This window comes from Parasteatoda tepidariorum, chromosome 1, assembly GCF_043381705.1.
Source record: "Parasteatoda tepidariorum isolate YZ-2023 chromosome 1, CAS_Ptep_4.0, whole genome shotgun sequence".
Lineage (NCBI taxonomy): Eukaryota > Metazoa > Arthropoda > Arachnida > Araneae > Theridiidae > Parasteatoda > Parasteatoda tepidariorum.
The window spans coordinates 39,840,456-39,859,561 of record NC_092204.1 but is presented as its reverse complement, the minus strand read 5'-3'; the positions used below and the strand labels follow the sequence as shown (position 1 = coordinate 39,859,561).

The 19,106-nt window shown below is 26.4% G+C and overlaps 1 protein-coding gene across 4 annotated transcripts in view; it reads left to right on the top strand.

Moving 5' to 3' along the window:
- LOC107448363 (anoctamin-5) overlaps window positions 1-17,521 on the top strand; it is a 43,333-nt gene extending 25,812 nt beyond the window's left edge. Inside the window, exons 18-27 of one of the 4 annotated variants that reach the window (XM_043038943.2) lie at window positions 31-142; window positions 268-322; window positions 2,531-2,628; window positions 4,474-4,587; window positions 11,292-11,437; window positions 11,824-11,976; window positions 12,631-12,683; window positions 13,781-13,977; window positions 15,199-15,304; window positions 16,967-17,310. In XM_043038943.2, the coding sequence (XP_042894877.1) occupies window positions 31-142; window positions 268-322; window positions 2,531-2,628; window positions 4,474-4,587; window positions 11,292-11,437; window positions 11,824-11,976; window positions 12,631-12,683; window positions 13,781-13,977; window positions 15,199-15,304; window positions 16,967-17,197 (1,265 nt within the window). In that variant the 3' untranslated portion in view covers window positions 17,198-17,310. Of the gene's footprint in view, window positions 1-30; window positions 143-267; window positions 323-2,530; window positions 2,629-4,473; window positions 4,588-11,291; window positions 11,438-11,823; window positions 11,977-12,630; window positions 12,684-13,780; window positions 13,978-15,198; window positions 15,305-16,966 lie in introns of all 4 variants that reach the window. The other 3 variants (XM_043038945.2, XM_071179039.1, XM_043038946.2) reach the window with 3 other exon arrangements.
- Window positions 17,522-19,106: the final 1,585 nt, after the last annotated feature.

Sequence of the window (19,106 nt, the reverse complement as noted above, 5' to 3'; positions counted from 1 at the left end):
GTGAAAAACCAACATTTGTTTTTTCTCCAGAACTTCATAGAACACAAACTGAATTTGATGATAGTCTCACACTGAAGATGTTTCTGCTTCAATTTGTTAACTACTATTCGTCCATTTTTTACATTGCATTTTTTAAAGGAAAGTAAGTAACTAAATGTAACTGTAAATATTTTATAATAATTATTTTGCTTCTAGTAAATGTTGTTTTCATAATATATATCTTCATATTGTCATTCGAAACTTTCTTTACCTAATTTTTTCTTATAGACTCATTGGCCATCCTGGCAACTACAAATTGTTATTTGGCTATCGACAGGAAGAGGTAATTTTAAGAAAATGTTCTGATGTCATTAGAAACTGTCCATTGATCTATATATGTTTATTATATTTCTTCTCCTACCCAATGGTTTTTTTTACTCTATAACCCCCAAATGAGAGGTTTACCGAGTCTTACCTTCTCTTACATATTTCTGAATACAGTATTCCAAATTTTGTACACTGTTAAACACACATAAAATTGCTATTAAATATGTAAATTAGACATACATTTTATGTTTTATATTTAATGGAACTGTAATTGTTTTTATAACTGAAATAACAAGGTTTTATTAGTTCTAAAATTTAAATCATGCTCATTAGCTGAAAAGAAATAATTTTACTATATCTTAATAATGATTTAAAATAAGCTATATTTCCTTACTCCCATCCTTACATTATAAGATAACAAAATTATATGGGCAGTTTCTAACAAAAGAAAACATTAACTTAGCAATTTTTTATAAAGACCTTTTTTTTAGAATAATTTTGTATAATTCTGTTTCCTTAAATAATAGATTTTTTTTTAAATAATTAATTTCGTATTTAGTAAAAAAAAAATTTCTTTTTAAGCTCACATGTTCATATTCTTCACTCTCTTATTTTACACTCTGAATTTTCATTATAAACCAAACATGCAAAATAACTTCTATATTTCAGCCCTTTTTTTTCATTTAAATTGCATTCCTTTTGTTTTGTTTTTTACTATCTTTAAAAATGACATTTTTGTTTTATACCTTTTTTAAGGTTTTAAAAATTTCATATTTTTGTGCACTTATCATTATGAGTATAGAGGATTCAGAATTCTATCGTATCTCTATTCAATTTAGTGTTATCATGAATTAAATCAGAGCTGTTCAATGGCTTCACCTTCTTTGGGTAAACAAGGATTTGATAACCCAAGACACCATATAATCATTTTTTTAAAATTTTGTTTCAGTTTAACTCAATTCATAACATTGTTTGAATTTCATACCTTCAGTATATAATGTCATTTGTGTTAAGTAATCAGTTTAAAATTCTTTTTCCATCAAACACTGTGTAAAATTTAAACCAACAATACAAAATTACATTTTTAATGCGCTATTTTTATTCCAATTCTACTTTTAACTATTCTTTTAAAAGCAGCATTTAGTATTTTTCACTTTAAAATATATTTTAAAATGAAAAAATATTATTTATTTTGGTAACTAACATGGGTATAGATTAACCATTGATACTTACAGCATTTGTAGATATAAAAAAAAATATTCTGTTCTTATTTGTCCTGACTTTTAATATTTTGTCCTGATATTCCTAACTTTTTATTTATTTTCTAGAATGTATCATTTGGACAAACACATGATTTTAAAAAAATTTCTTTCACTAGAAAAGAAATAAGAAAACTTATTAACGTCAAAACTGGTATGTTTTTATTCTAAAAGTGAAATCAGACACTTGTTTTACATGAAAAAGAGTTGGTGTGAAAAATGGAACTCCTTTTTTTTAGGGCTCACTTTTTCTCAGATAAACAAATTATTGCTAGATCAGTGTCATAAAAAAATTTCTTAATGGAATCCACCTTTTTTCCAGAATCTCTGTTCTATTTTTGTCATTTTACACCTCTTCTCATCATAAGTCAGTAAATCTAAGTGTGCACTTGTTGAACTCCAAAATATGCAGGATATAAAAATTAAATGCCTTTGTGAGTGTCCTGTTATGGCTCCTGTTCTAGAAATTGCGCCATTTCTTTAAATCATTTCTGATCACCTTGTTCCTATCTTAATTTGCTTATTTTTTATTTAAAATACTTATTTTTATTCAAAAATGTTAATTATTGCCCATGTGTTTTTATTTTTTTTAAAGGTTATAGAAAATTAAGTAAATATGTCTCACAAAACAAATTTTTAAAGCAGTGCATTACACTATTTTTTTTTTTTTTTTAGCTCTTTGTTTCCCCTTCTTAAAAATATCCTAGTATGTATGTATTGCTTCAAAAATTCGATGATATTTTTGTAGAATGTCGTCCTTATTTTTATTTTTAACTACTATAATGCCTGTACTTGATATATATTTTGTATTATACAAATTTTTTTTATAATACAGAATATATATCAAGTACAATACTGAATACTTTGTATAATACAGAATTATATATTCTATTTTTATAAAAATGTTTATATTAATACTACAAATGAGAAGTATGTTTAATGATGTTCATTTAATGTGATTCTAGTGTGGAACGGGTGGTTGCCTAATGGAACTTGCCATACAATTAGCTATTATTATGGTCGGAAAACAAGCTCTTAATAATCTCATGGAAGTGTTAATGCCGTAAGTTATTTTAGATAAAATATGCTGCATTGTATGTACCTAATAAATGGTAACTAACTCATTACTAATAGCTTTTTGAAGTACAGGACTTAGCTTTTTAGAAGAACAAGGGGACTGTCATTTTTAAGTTTCCAAAAAACTAACAGTTGACAGTTTTACATTATATTGTTTTGTGTGCATTATGTTTTTAGTAGCCTATATGTTCTAAACTAGTTCATATTCATCAATTTTAAAATCATGTTATCCCCCTCATATTTCACGTAAACCTGAAGAGTGTATAAAACTTTATATCAGCTTCTCAGTTTGAAAAATTTTCAACCTTTTTTACAACAATTCAAAATGAATACTTTTTCCTGCCATGTTTCTGATGATCAGGGCTGATTGTGCTCCGGGAACAAATCTGGATTTCCGGATTTTTAGCTAACCGTGATCCGGAAGTTTCCGGAGATCGAAGGTTCAGACGTTTCAAAAAATCATTGATCACAAAACTTTCCGGAAATAATTTTTTTTTTTTTTTTTTTTTTGGTGGAACTTAAAAACACAGTTTATTTTATTTGTTTGTAAGGGAGAGCCAGATACTTTATAAGCTTATATTCAAGATTAATATTCATTTTTTATTAGTAAATAGTTATTATAATCATAAACTCAGGAAAGAAAGACATATTTGTAAATTTCAATTACTTCTCCAGGTCATCATAGGTATGTGTAAAATTTTAAATATATTTTAAGTAAGCTAAGAAATATTGGGAAAAAGGAAAAAATCTTGTTTAAATTTTTTTCTACTCTTTCGATTTAAACTTTTTTTTTTACTCAAGAAATTTTCCGGAATTTTGACTTGGGCTCACAATCACTCCTGGATGATATGCTTCATACCATATATTTTAATAAAATCTTAGAATGGTAAGCATTAAAGTTAACTATTGTATTGGTTATTTCTTAATTTGATTTACAGTATTTTATTATATTAGTTTTTTATTGTAAAGATCTTTATTTAAAATTTGAAGCTGTGTATTAATTATAAAATCTTCTTGTTTACTTTATTTGTTAAATTATTTTAAGTTGCTATGTACTTGCATGTCTCATTCTTTGTATTAAACTTGTGTTTGCTGAATGTCTTATAAAATATTTTTGTCTTGATTACTATACTTAGAAGTTTAGTTTACTGACTCTAAATGTGAATATAACTAACACACTTGTCTTGTACTTTACATTAGTCATCGTCTAATATTCAGTTAAACACTTAATATGAATTAATTAATGGCAAATCTATTTTTTTCTTCCTTACTTCATTTTGATAACATTGACCTCTTCTGACAAAGCTCACTAAATTTGATTTTAAATTCAAATTTTGTAGTAATGTAAAGCAAGTAATCAAAATGTTTTTAGTCAAATAATGGTATAAAATTAATGAGATGCAATTTTATAATAATCTAAAATTAGGTAGTAGTACAACTGTTTAAAGTTGCCCCGCTTTAATTAAATTTAGTTAATTGAAAGTATATTATCAGCATTTGTTTAGATTTTCAAAATTTACAAATGAGAAAACTTTGCAATTAAGTTTAATAGTTTGTCTGAATAGTTTAAATTAAATAACTTGTTGAGATAACAACAAATGCTTGTTGGTTATTTCATTGAAACTAAGCAATTTTGTGGCTTTCTTTTGCTCAAATTAAAAAAATGCTACTAATTTTCTGAAACTATTTCACTAATTGGGGTTTTCATCTTTCTGGTGTTTAGTCTTCATCTGCCTACTCAAGCATCAACACAGAAGAAATGAGAAACGTTTACCAAATTTTTCTCATTTTTTTTAACATCCTAACTTAACTTCATAACATTTATTTGCAGCCATGTCAATAACCGCGTGATGACAAGTGTAAATGCCGTAACTTCTACTACCACCGTTAAAACTGTTGCCTCAATAACTCTTTGGTGTTCAAGTTTAATGGGCTTTTGTTACAGGTAAACTCTTGTTTTTCCACAATCAAATAAAAGGCGTCAAATTCATAATTAGTAAGTGCCTCGACANTATATATATATATATATATATATGTGATTGCGCGCATAATATTTTTATAGCTAGCGTAATGAATAGTTTTTCGGGACTATGGTTAGGATTATGTGTTGTTTATAGAATTTAAAACAATAAAATCAGGAAATTGTGACACACCGCATTAACTCTGAATGTTTATAAAACACTATAAATAGTCGACATGTGACATTCGGAATGTAGTTTTTTACCCTGAATCCTATAAAACCACCAAAGAAGTTTTCCCGCGCTTTCTCAGTTGTCAACAAAAAACTGGAATCCATCCCCAGTGGTATTTCTATTACCCCGAACTGCGGTGGTGTAAAAGATAGCAAATGACGTTTAGAATAACAGAAGGAGAATAAAACTCTCGGGGATGCTTAACACTCATCACTTGTCTTGTTCTAGGGATTAGCGGTTCCCTTTCTTGAATTCATCCCCCAGTCTCAGAAAGAGCCCACCAGAGGATCTCGATTTCTTACTTTTGCGCCCACGTGAAAAGGTTAATGGCTTCACCTTCTTTGGGTAAACAAGGATTTGATAACCCAAGGCACCATATGATCATTTTTGTTTTAATTTTGTTTCAGTTATACTCAATTCATAACATTGCTTGAATATCATACCTTTAGTATATTATGTCATTTGTGTTTAGTAATCAGTTAAAAATTCTTTTGCTATCAAACATTGTGTAAAATTTAAACCAACAGTACAAAATTACATTTTTAATGCACTATTTTTATTCCAATTCTACTTTTAACTATTCTTTTAAGAGCAGCATTTAGTATTTTTCTCTTTAAAATATATTTTAAAAAGAAAAAATATTATTTATTCTGGTAACTAACATGGATATAGTAGATTAACAATTGGTACTTACAGGTTTTGTAGATATAAAAAAAATATTCTGTTCTTATTTGTCCCGATTTTTAATATTTTGTCCTGATATTCCTAATTTTTTTATTTATTTATTTTTTTTTAGAATGTATCATTTGAACAAACACATGATTTTAAAATAAAATTTCTTTCACTAGAAAAGAAATAAGAAAACATATTACTGTCAAAACTGGTATGTTTTTATTCAAAAAGTGAAATCCAAGACTTGTTTTACATGAAAAAGAGTTAGCGTAAAAAATGGAACTCCTTTTTTAGGGCTCACTTTTTCTCCGATAAACAAATTATTGCTAGATCAGTGTCGTAAAAAAAAAAAATTCTTAATGAAATCTACCCCTTGTACAGAATTTCTGTTCTATTTTTGTCATTTTATACCTCTTATCATAAGTCAGTAAATCTAAGTATGCACTTGTTGAACTCTAAAAATTGCAAGATATAAAAATTAAATACCTTTGTGAGTGCCATGGTCTAGAAATTGCACCATTTTTTTAACATCATTTCTGATCACCTTGTTCCTATCTTAATTTGCTTTTTTTTATTTAAAATACTTAAATTTTATTCAAAAATGTTAATTGTTGTCCATGTGTTATTATTTATTATTTATTTATTTTAAAGAAAATGTTATAGAGAATAAAATAAATATGTCTCACAAAACAAATTTTCAAATCAATCCATTACACTATTTTTTTTTTTTTTTTTTTTTTTTTTTTTTTTTTTTTTTTTTTTTTTTTTTTTNTTTTTTTTTTGTTTCCCCTTCTTAAATATATCCTAGTATGTATGTATTGCTTCAAAAATTCCCTGATATACTTGTAAAATGTTCTCCTGATTTTTATTTTTAACTACTATAATGCCTGTACTTGATATATATTTTGTATTATACAAATTTTGTATAATATAGAAAATATATCAAGTACAATACTGAATTATATATTCTGTTTTATAAAAATGTTTATATTAATACAAATGAAAAGTATGTTTAATGAAGTTCGTTTTATGTGATTTTAGTGTGGAACAGGTGGTTGCCTAATGGAACTTGCCATACAATTAGCTATTATTATGGTTGGAAAACAGGCTCTTAATAATCTCATGGAAGTGTTAATGCCGTAAGTTATTTTAGATAGAAACAATGCTGTATTATATATACCTAATAAATGGTAACTAACACAATACTAATAGCTTTTAGAAGTATAAGACTTAGCTTTTTAGAAGAACAAGGGGACTGCCATTTTTTAGTTTCCAAAAAGCTAACAGTTGACAGTTTTACTTTATATTGTTTTGTATGCATTATGTTTTTAGTGGCCTATATGTCCTAAACTAATTTATATCAGCTTCTCAGTTTGAAAATATTTCAACATTTTTTTAACAATTCAAAATGAATTTTTTCACCAGCCATGTTTTTTATGAAATGCATCATACTATATATTTTAATAAAATCTTAGAATGGTAAACATTAAAGTTAACTATTGTATTGGTTATTTCTCAATTTGATTTACAGTATTTTATTATATTAGTTTTTTTATTGTAAAGATCTTTATTTAGAATTTGAAGTTGTCAATTATAAAATCTTATTGTTTGCTTTATTTGTTAAATTATTTTAAGTTGCTATGTACTTGCATGTCTCATTCTTTGTATTGAACCTGTGTTTGCTGAATGTCTTATAAAATATTTTTGTCTTGATTACTATACTTAGAAGTCTAGTGTACTGACTCTAAATGTGAATATAACTAACACACTTGTCTTGTACTTTACATTAGTCATCGTCTAATATTCAGTTAAACACTTAATATGAATTAATTAATGGCAAATCTATTTTTTTCTTCCTTACTTCATTTTGATAACATTGACCTCTTCTGACAAAGCTCACTAAATTTGATTTTAAATTCAAATTTTGTAGTAATGTAAAGCAAGTAATCAAAATGTTTTTAGTCAAATAATGGTATAAAATTAATGAGATGCAATTTTATAATAATCTAAAATTAGGTAGTAGTACAACTGTTTAAAGTTGCCCCGCTTTAATTAAATTTAGTTAATTGAAAGTATATTATCAGCATTTGTTTAGATTTTCAAAATTTACAAATGAGAAAACTTTGCAATTAAGTTTAATAGTTTGTCTGAATAGTTTAAATTAAATAACTTGTTGAGATAACAACAAATGCTTGTTGGTTATTTCATTGAAACTAAGCAATTTTGTGGCTTTCTTTTGCTCAAATTAAAAAAATGCTACTAATTTTCTAAAACTATTTCACTAATTGGGGTTTTCATCTTTCTGGTGTTTAGTCTTCATCTGCCTACTCAAGCATCAACACAGAAGAAATGAGAAACGTTTACCAAATTTTTCTCATTTTTTTAACAACCTAACTTAACTTCATAACATTTATTTGCAGCCATGTCAATAACCGCGTGATGACAAGCGTAAATGCCGTAACTTCTACTACCACTGTTAAAACTGTTGCCTCAATAACTCTTTGGTGTTCAAGTTTAATGGGCTTTTGTTACAGGTAAACTCTTGTTTTTCCACAATCAAATAAAAGGCGTCAAATTCATAATTAGTAAGTGCCTCGACATTTTTTTATCCATGTGTAATTTTAATAAAGAGATAATTAAAATTGAGAAACATGGATAAAATCGATATCATATATTTTATGAAAAAAATAATAATAACTTTCGAATTAAAGAAATTTTATAAATATCTAAACGTAACCAAGTATAGACTTATAATGATCTTTTATATTATAAACTATTTGAATTCATAAACATTCATTTCATAATAAACTAACAGATTTTCCACTTTACAACTTCTAAAAAATTTGAGGTTTTATATCAGGATGAGGTCATTTTTTAAATTTGTTTTCTGATTTTTTTTATTTCTATAACTATACTAGCTTGCACACCTTAAACTATTATTGAAAAAAAATGTGTAGTTTTAATATTTTTTTTGCTTTGTATGAAATAAAATAGTTTATCAATAATACTTTAAAATATAATCAGTTTATAAGAAACTGTGGAAAATTTTGAAAACTTATTTAAGAAACAATATACTCAATTTCTTTTTTCTACCACCCCCCCTCCTCAAGCATTTCCAGGTGGCAGTATCTTTCAAATCTAAATAAGCCCTTTTCTTTTCAACCCTAGTTTGTCTATTCTTGAAAATGTCTAATTAAACTTTAGAACTTTATCAAACTATTCCTGAAAAATATTTTTTTTAATAAACTGTGTTTTCAACAACCAGGCATCAGAAAAATTATCTTTCTGACTTTATTATATCTAGCTATATGCCTTATATTACTTCATAGCAATCTCGTATCATAGATTTAATGTTTTCCATTGTTTTGTGAAATTTATTTAAGACTAAAAGAAAGAATAAGATGTTATCTTATAATATGTCTTATAAAAGAATGCAAAAGAATTTAAAATAGCTTCAAATTTTTTAATCCTGCATTATTTCTCGGTTACAAACTTCTCAGAAGTCTCCCTGTTATTCCTGCTTAATTTGAAAGAAAAATATATAGTTTAAGGCTATTCTATGTTAAATTGGTAACAAAATATTTTTTTTTTATTAATATTCTCATTTACAATTAATTAAAGAGAAATTTTGATTTGTATGTCAGTGATATTTTTGTATTGATAGTAGAGAATTTGGTATAAAAAATTTAGATTTGTACGAACATGAAAAATTCGTACTTAGTTCCTTATTAATGAATAATTTATTAAAAAACATCAAAATCTGATCTGAACTTAGTCTCTACTTCATGTTAGTGAGTGTTACAAGACTTGATGATCATCAGTAAGTCTTTTATGTGAAGCTGAAACTTTCTATTATCATTGTGCATTTAACAGGAGAACACATTGATTTGGTCTAAGAAATTTTTGCTACATAATCTACTGTTTGATGTAGATTTTTTTTTTTTAAATTTTCCATTGCTTGTCTACTGAAAAGAGTTTGATAAAATTCTGTGATTTTAAACAAAACTTATTGAGCAATGAACCTGTGTGAGAAAAAAAATTTCTTTAACACTAGAATGTTCCCTTGTGTTTGACATCCTAATTGACCATTGATAATTCAATTTGTACTGCTTTAGTGACCATATTTAATGTTGTTTGTTTGCTTTAAACAGCAATATCAAATACTTTTCATCTTTGAGGGAAGAGCACACCGATTCCTCTGCCTCAAAAAGTGGAAAAACAAAGAAAAATATATAATTCTTGAAAAACCATCATTTGCTTACTATTTGATTTTCACGCCTATTATTATTTTACTACTGTAGGTTAACACCCATCACCTAACCATAGCACAGCACCTAGTCTAGTTTTTCAAGGCTATATCTTTTAACCAACATGTTACCATGTAATTGTGATCTCAGATAGACGATTTGGGCAACACTTGAGCCATTTACCTTTTCCTAAACTTCCATGTCACAATTAACAAAAGAACTTTCTGCTACAACAAATTTTATGAGCACCTTGTTTAGTTGTCTTACTCATAGCCCACAGTTCTCCATCAGTGGTGGGTACAACTGTAGAGGATCCAGTTTCGCTGTTTCAAAATGATTGGTTCCAATCATTATTACAGTAATCATATCATATAACTTTTAAATGGTGAATTTGGGGATCATCCACTAAATTAATTCTGTACAAAATTGTTAATCGACTTAACTACTGTGTTTTCATTTCTAGATTATTGGTACCCTATTTTAAAATTATTTGATTAAGCAATCAGAACTCAATTACAGATTTTAATTAAATATTGGTATAATGTATTAAATAATTTTTAGTAGTTATGCCTGAAACTTTCTGTTAACTGTTAAAACTTTCTGTTTCGATAAACAAAGTTATTCTGAAATTAAAATCCATATATAAATATAATCCATTATTATTCTTTAAAAATAAAATCTGTCTTTATAATGCATAGGTAGAACAAATTATACTTTTTTTAGTTTATCATTTGCTTTTTTTTTAAAAGTTGCTCAATATATGCACCTGTTCCTAAAAATGTCCTGAATTTTTTTTCTTTGTTCCACTACGAGAATATAAATCTAATATAATATATAATAATACAAAATACAATAGAAATCTTCCTTTAATATTTGATCTATTAGGATTAAATAATTATAATCCAGTTTAACCTCATTTAATTCTAATTTTTTTAATTTCCTTCAATAAAATGAAAATCTAGATACTTTAATCTGGCCATGCCAATTCTTAATTAGTCACATTTGGTAAAATTAAAAATTTGTTGAAACTGAAATATTATCGGTAAACATTTAACCATGAAAATAACCAACAAGATTTATACATTCATTTTTTAAACTTGTTACTTTATCATACCATTTTTCAACTATCATAACAACGTTTTTGAATAAAAATCATAGCTAATCATAGAAATTTCAGTACCTGAATACATACAACATACAATTAAAAAGTTTTGTTTGTAAATGTTTTCTTTCGTTTGTAAATGTTGTAATTATTTTTAGTTCATAATCATTATTTAAATTGTTAAAACGTCTTGCAAAGATGAATTGTTGCAACTTTTTGCTTTAAAAATTTAGTGTTTGCTATTGCAATAGTATTACTAAAAATTATAACTATTTTACTATTACTAGATTCTGAGTTTTTTCTCCATTTTTGTTTTTAATGATTTTGCTTTAAAAAATACCTCATAAGGAGTTGGTTAAAAGTGACAAATAAAAAATGGCGTATGTTTATTTTTCAGTGAAAAGAAATTGTACTTAGAATATATTTGTTTTTTCAGGTGGTTAACATGGTTGTATCAGTGGTGGCAACTAAGAAAACGAAGACAACATAATGGTGGTCCTCATATCAATACTCGCTGGGAAGACGATTATGAACTTGCAGAGTGGGGACCTACACATTTATTTTTTGAGTATTTAGAGATGAGTAAGTATTTTATTTATTTTAGATATGGCTTTTTATTTTGAAAGTTAATGATACATTAGTTTTTATTTTAATAGTTAATAATATATTAGTTACCATATGTATAGGCAAAAATAATTTTGTTGTTGTCAAAATTGAATTTATGACCAAGGTTCCAACATAGTGCTGCAAGTTCTTGGGATTATTTATTTAATTTTACTAACCATTGCAAATATATTTTGTTAATATTTCATAAGTTAGTATTTTAGTTTAAGTAATACTATGAAGAAGTTTTTTTTTGATTTTTCAGTATATCATTTTTTTAACAAATTGTTATTTTAAATTATATAAAAATAAAATCATTTGCATAAGTCTTTTTTTTTATTTATTTTTTTTTTATTTTTTTTTAGTCTTACAATTTGGCTTTGCAACTATATTTGTGGCAGCATTTCCCTTAGCACCCTTATTTGCATTACTCAATAACATTCTGGAAATTCGCCTGGATGCAAGAAAACTAGTTTGCTCTTATAGAAGACCAGTTGGTGTTAGAGTGCAAAATATTGGTTTGTTATAAAATTTATGTCTTATAAATTATACAATATATTTTTAACTCTCTTATTGCATGAAAATTTTAAATGGAGTTTTTCTTTTTTTTAATGCCGTAATGAGAACTCTTTGCCATACTTTTTAATAATTGGATATGAGACAATATTTTATTTTGGTTATAATATATTAAATTATAATGCATAAGAATGTCTTTTATCAGACCAGTCTATTCATCAGAACATTCTATTAACTTTAAGTGTTTTAAAAAAATTTAAATATTTTCAAATAGTGCTGTATAAGCATCAATAAAATGAATTCATGAACTTCAATAGAATGCAACACCAAATTCATGTTCCTAAAAAATAAATCACATCAAGGAATCGCCAATTTTTATGTAAACGAAGCTCTCATGATCCTGAGGTACCAAGTGAGTTTTTTTTTCTTAAATTTTAGTATTGTTTCTGTGGTTTATAATATAAATATAGCACTCTCTTATTTGACACTTTTTTCATATAAATTTTAAGTTAAAACTGTAAATTTTCTTTTACTTGAGAACTTTTACGTACTTGTTTAACCATTGATAATTATGATTATAATTCCCAACTAATTTATTTTTTTATTATTATTATATAAAATTTAGTTCTTTTTATAATAATTTTCTATTTTAATAGGCATTTGGTATCGTATTCTGGATTCCATTGGAAAGCTTGCTGTATTATCAAACGTAACTAGATCTTAATTTTTTTAATGTTCAGTTAGTTTACAATTTAGTTTAATTACGTAGATATAAATTATTTTTATGAAAAAAATTCTAGCATACTACAATCCAATGAATATGATTTCTAAAGAAAATTTTTACTATAAATGTTTATTACGAAATTCATTCATTTTTCGTGTAGTACAAACATTGTTAAGATTACAACTTTGATTTAGATGTTCTTTTGATATATAATTAAATTGTAAACTGTAGTTGCTTTGCTTTTTTTGCAAACCATTAATTATGAAGAAGAATTTTAAAAATCATCTTTTTTTTAATTTGAAAGCGTATTTTTACTGTGACTGAAAGATTTTACATTTTGCTTGGGTTTAAGGAGTAAATATTGCACACAAAATGAGTAATGGGTTTTCTGTCGAAGTTAGTATATTCCGACCCATTCTACAGTTCACAACAGTCAATATTCAACACTTAAACCTTGTAATTTTGAACTCAACCAGAAGAGAAGTGAACTCCTAGATCAAGCATTGGGACAAACTAGCCTTTTTGATAGAACTAACCCGCATTTGCATTATATGTAGAGGAAAACCTCCCACAGTTAACCAGATAGCAAGGCGATTTTAACCCATGATCCAATTGCTACTGAGGATAGTTTGCACAGACACTGTAGTCATTGCAAGCTGAGAATAGAATTCGTATCAAACAAATGCTGCTGAGATTTGAACCTGGGCTTTTTCCCTGAGCAAAATTGATATTGTTTTATAATTTTCTGCTTATTCAACAAATAAGACTGCTTTATATTTTGTGCTTTCATATATTAGATATTTATCTCGCCTAGTGTTATTTTTGCAGCATTTTCAGAACAACCCTAATTAAATCCCATCTAGTTATTTTAAAAGACTGCTGATTTCAATGCAGTGTTGTAGATAATAAAAATATATTTACTGTTAATATCATCATGCCATTAAAATAATAATAATCTAATGTAATATTACTGTAATTTGAATTATTTTATTATAAAACCTAAAAAATAATACTTAATTACAAATGCAGAAATGTAATCTTTCATAAATTTACAGGGAATTAATAAAACATTTATATTATAGGCCATCATAATAGCTTTTACTTCTGATATGATTCCTCGTCTTGTGTATAGACTGTATTATTCCCCAGACTATTCTTTAGATGGATTTGTTGAATATACTTTATCACGTTTCAACACATCGCATTTTCATGCTGATGTCAAACCCATGCCGTTAATTCTACCTGGCACAAATCAAACGGTTGATGTATCCATATGTAGGTAAGTTAAATATATTTTATTTATAATAATTTATTACTTCATGGCTTTTTATAATAAGAAGCTTTATAAATTGTAAGCTACTGTATATGCTTTGGAAAGGTCCATTGATTAAGCTTTCATTCTAAAAATAAATATTTTTCTTTTTCTTTCAACTGCCAGTTATATTATTAAAATTCATTTTTTAATTAAAAGCTACCTTATTTAAAGATTTGGTAGATTATATTAATGTCCTGCGCATACAGCTGACCGTTACATGTTCTGAAGCCTGGAATTTACAGCATTTTTCAAATATCATCAAAACATGTTCATCCACTAACTATCTTAGCATAAGCAAGAAAGACAAAGACCAAATTACATGAATTAGAGAAAGCAAATCAAATAGATTTGTAATTTGACTGAATTCTTTGAAAAAGTGTACAAAATAAGTACTATAAGCTCTGCTAATAAGTAAAAATTTAGTGAGGGGCATGTTTTTTGAGCTTTATACACATTGATGCGATCTTTTTCCCTCCTTATTTCCCTATTAATGACTTATTTCCTTGTCTTATTAACCTCTATGGAAAAATCTCAAATATATTTTTTTAGAAGCATAATGTTATTTATTCTATGTGTTAATTTTTTTTCTTTCTAGAACCAATAGTTTTGTTAAGGGGTTTTTTATGAAGGAAAAAAACTTAAAAAGAGCCCTTTAACTTGCCTTCTCTCTGAATTCCATCACCCACTCTATATTTGGGGATTTTTTTCCATTTTCGAACGTTCTTACTTTGTTGCAGTTATTATATTGACTTCTTTTATCAGAGCTGTTAAATTTAGTGATCCTATTACAAACAGAAAGTATCTAGCATTATCTCTCAATTAGCATAACTGCTAGCATCATGAATATTACAAAAATATTTAATATTACACTTAGAGTCTGAAAAAAAGACTGTTAAAATTTTGCATATTTTTGACATAAATTCATTACTTGTGTCTCAACCGATTTACTTTTTGCAAATCGAGAGTTAATTCTGATAGAAATTAACTCAAATAATTAGGAAAAATATTTTAATTTAATTTTTTTTTAAAGATTTTGATTTTAAAACTTAATATTGTAGGGTTTTTACTCTCATTTTAATTGTTTACTATCTGTTGTTAATTATACTGTAATTTTGATAACTGTGTAAATGTTTTACTATCAAGTTTTTAAATACCAAAACTTGTAACGGTGATTTGATTTTTTAGGTATCGTGATCATAGAAATCCACCAGAATCTCCAGACAGATATGAATTCAATTTAGAATATTGGCATTTACTCGCTTGGCGTTTCGGATTTGTCTTGATATTTGAAGTGAGTAATTGCTGAAGTACTTAGATTTCCTTCAGTGTTTTTTGTAGTTTCATAAATTTTATCTAAGTAAATAATACATACTCTCAAAAAAATATATATATTAGCTGATCTTACTCAATTTGACAAAAAGAATTTATATTATAGTTTTATGTTATGAAGAGAACTCTGATTTTTCATTTGTTTTTGTAATCAATTTTTCACAAGTATGGTGACATAATTTATCCCTCTTGACTTTTAAATTCAAATCATTCATCTGTAGAATTAATTAGTACAACAGAAATAGTTTTAAGTAATCTATAATTTAAGAAACCATTATTCCGAACAATCCTTTATTTAATATCCTTGTTAAGTGTAATTCCTCAAAACATTATATTTACTGAAATATAATAAATTGTATAATAACTTGATATTCATTTTTTATGTTTTATAACAATATTTTCTAGTTTGTAATGAAATTGTAATCCTTGTTAGATCCTTTAACCGTCTACCAGTAACAACATCCTTTTAGATCCTTTATAAATTCTGTTAGATCCTTTATAAATTCTGTTAGATCCTTCTTTTTACACCAATCACTGAATAATAAACTTCTACTTTCTTCTTGTAGTCATTTATATCTCTGCTTATTTTTCACTGTTTTTGGAGTAATGGGTTTTCTGTCGAAGTNAATGTGAAATCAAGCACATTTAGATAACAGTATGTTGTAGTAGAGTTGTAAAACAAATTTGATAAAATCTCTTGATTTGTAACTAGTTAACCATCAACAGCAGTGTATTGTTGTTGACAAAGAATGTTCTTTCTCCTTGAATTAATTATTGTTCTTAATTGCATGAGTATCTCTTAAGTAGTGGTAACTAGCATATATTACTTACAGTTCTTATTTTTGGCAATAAATGTTGATTCTTGTGAGAGAGTTTTTTTATGGGGGGGGGGAGCAGTCCAGCAATCAAATGGCCAAGCCAATTAAATTCATCTACATTTTAACTTTTTTTTCTCTTAATGTAAATTTTATTTTAAAATATTTATTTTTTTCTCATTGCATACAGAAGTACTGTAATGATTATACTTTGATAAGCCATTATTTTTATTAGTTTTTCACTCTCCAAAACTTAATCATTACCGCTACTTTTTCTTTAACCAACAACTGAAAACAATAATATTATGAAACAATATGCCATCGATTTCTTGATTTTTCTCTCATATTTTCTTTCTTAATTTATTTGTTTTAATTCAATTCAGAAGAATTATAGTTTGCATCAGCTTAATTATAAAAGTGCTTTTCATTTAACAAATTGGCTAAGTACTTACAAAATGGACTTGGTGCAATTTTAAGTTCACAAATGGTTGATGAGAGCCAAATGAAATTTCAAAAGTCTACAGATGGTTATTTAAGTGTATAGTTTATAAAAATTTTCTTGGTGATCATTTACCATATCAGAGCTATCTGCCAAACAAACAAATTAATAATTTCCTCTTTACAATGTTTTGTTACCCAGTAGTATAAAATCAGTACCAAATTATCTTCTTATTAAGATTTACATGTTTTATTTAGAGCATTGTTTTGATGATCACAACCCTAATTTCTTCTTTACAATGTTTCGTTACCCAGTAGTATTAAACCAATACCAAATTATCTTCTTATTAAGATTTACATGTTTTATTTAGAGCATTGTTTTGATGATCACAACCCTAACTCGATGGCTGATACCAGATATCCCAAAGAAACTAATGGAAAGAATACGACATGAAAACTTCATTACTAATGAAATAATGATTGCTCAAGAATTAAAGCGTGCAAAAGGTCTTTCTTCAATACCAGAAGAAAAGAGTAATTGTGATCACGCCAATTCTTACTCTTCCTACAGCAATCCTATCATAAGAGAAGAACTTATTTGATGCAAATTAAAATTAGCTCAATATTTTAAGCATGGTTTTAATTCATAACCTTAGTGAAACCTTAAGGCAGTGATATGGTTGCACCAAAAGTTCACAAGAGGTTGAATTTCTATAGGTATCTATTCTGTATACTGCAGCATATATTAATATAGAACTGTTGAAAATGTATTTCGTTTTTAAGCATATACAACAAGTATGTTCACCAGTTTTCTTATGTGTCTTAGTTTAATAATTCTTTTTTTTTCAATTTATTGTTTTCATTACTACGCCTTAAGATTTTTAATGTGAAACTAAGTGTAATATCTGTGATGTAATATTCATCAGAGAATATACAATTTATTTTAATAAAGAGTTAAAGTACTCTATTAATATTTATTTTTATAGTAGTATTAACTGAAGAATAATGACATAAATATTACATCAAAAACTTTAAATTGCACAATTATTGTACATTTTTATGGATAATGTAAAATGTTAAATTTTTGTTAGTTATTATTTTACTGAATTTTACTTTTGTTAAATAAGTTATACATAACTATTTAAGATAATTTTTAATATATAATTGTTTGGAAATGTTTTTAATATATTTATTTTCAGTACTTACTTTGTAAATTTCTGTTCCTGTTTTCAAATGTATTGTTTTCAATTTATTGCCATATTAGATAGCCTTTAATGTGAATTACTAATTTTAATGAAAATTTAAGTGCAACTAAGCAATATAGTGTGTTTTATCAAGTGTGTTGAGTTATATTTGTGTGCTGTGCGAAGTAAAGCTTGTATTTTGAATGTTTCATGTAAATTTATAGAATTAAGCTGTGTATAGCAATTGCATCTGCCTTACCACAAAGTGTGTTATATGAGTGCATCTTCAGAGCTTATTTGTGTTGCATATAATTTCACGTGAAAAATGTTCGAGAAATTATTTTAATGTAATCACATTTCATCTTTCTAAAAGTCCAATTTGCTAACAGAATTATTTTATTAATGGTCACATTTTTATATTGCACATCTGTGATGCAACACTGAAATAATAATTGCCTTTTGAGTGTTTTCCACTGGTCAGAAGCTTATTGATTAAATTTATTTTTATAAATAGCAATACAGTAGAGAACCGATTATCCAGAAAGATCGGGACCATCGCGATTCCGGATTACTGATTTTTCCAGTTTTCTGAATCGCTACAAAATGCCGTTTTTTTAATGTTTATAAAACGAAACTAAAAAAAAATTTTTAAATAGTTTTAGAAATAATAAAAAATGATAAATAATAATACACTTAAGTTTAAATAACTAAAGAAATTATGAAATAAAAATTATATACAGGCTTATATATGTTATTATTAACATTAATAACATATATAAGCTATTTGTGCTTATGTGAGATTTGTTTACAAATGGCTTTTGATCCGTCCTCTAAATCAGTTCTTTCGTCGACTCGATACGCCGTACGCTCTAAATAACAAAATGGGCTCAAAATCTTGCAGGAAAAAATAATTTTTTTTTAATGGAAGAAAATTCATTTCCGGTTCCGAATTTCATTCCGGTTATCTGGTTTTCCGATTTCCGGATAAGAGGTTCTGCACTGTATTTTATCTCACAATTAATCTTTTTGCTAACATATTTATTTTGCTTATGCTTACATTTTTATATTGCATGTCTGTGATGCTTCATTGAAATAATAGTTGCCTTTTGCACTATTCTAAAGCTTATTTTTACTTCCAATCAATCAAAGTAACTGTTATAAGTGCAATACCAATAAAATAATAAATGAAAACTATGAATCCACTAAAAGATCTGTTATTTTATGTGTTCTTCCTTGCTCAAGAAATTAAGGTGCATTTTTTGTCTTGATGTCATGTGTTATCATTTTTTAAACAAATTAAAAATAGTCTTTCTAAATAATCATACCT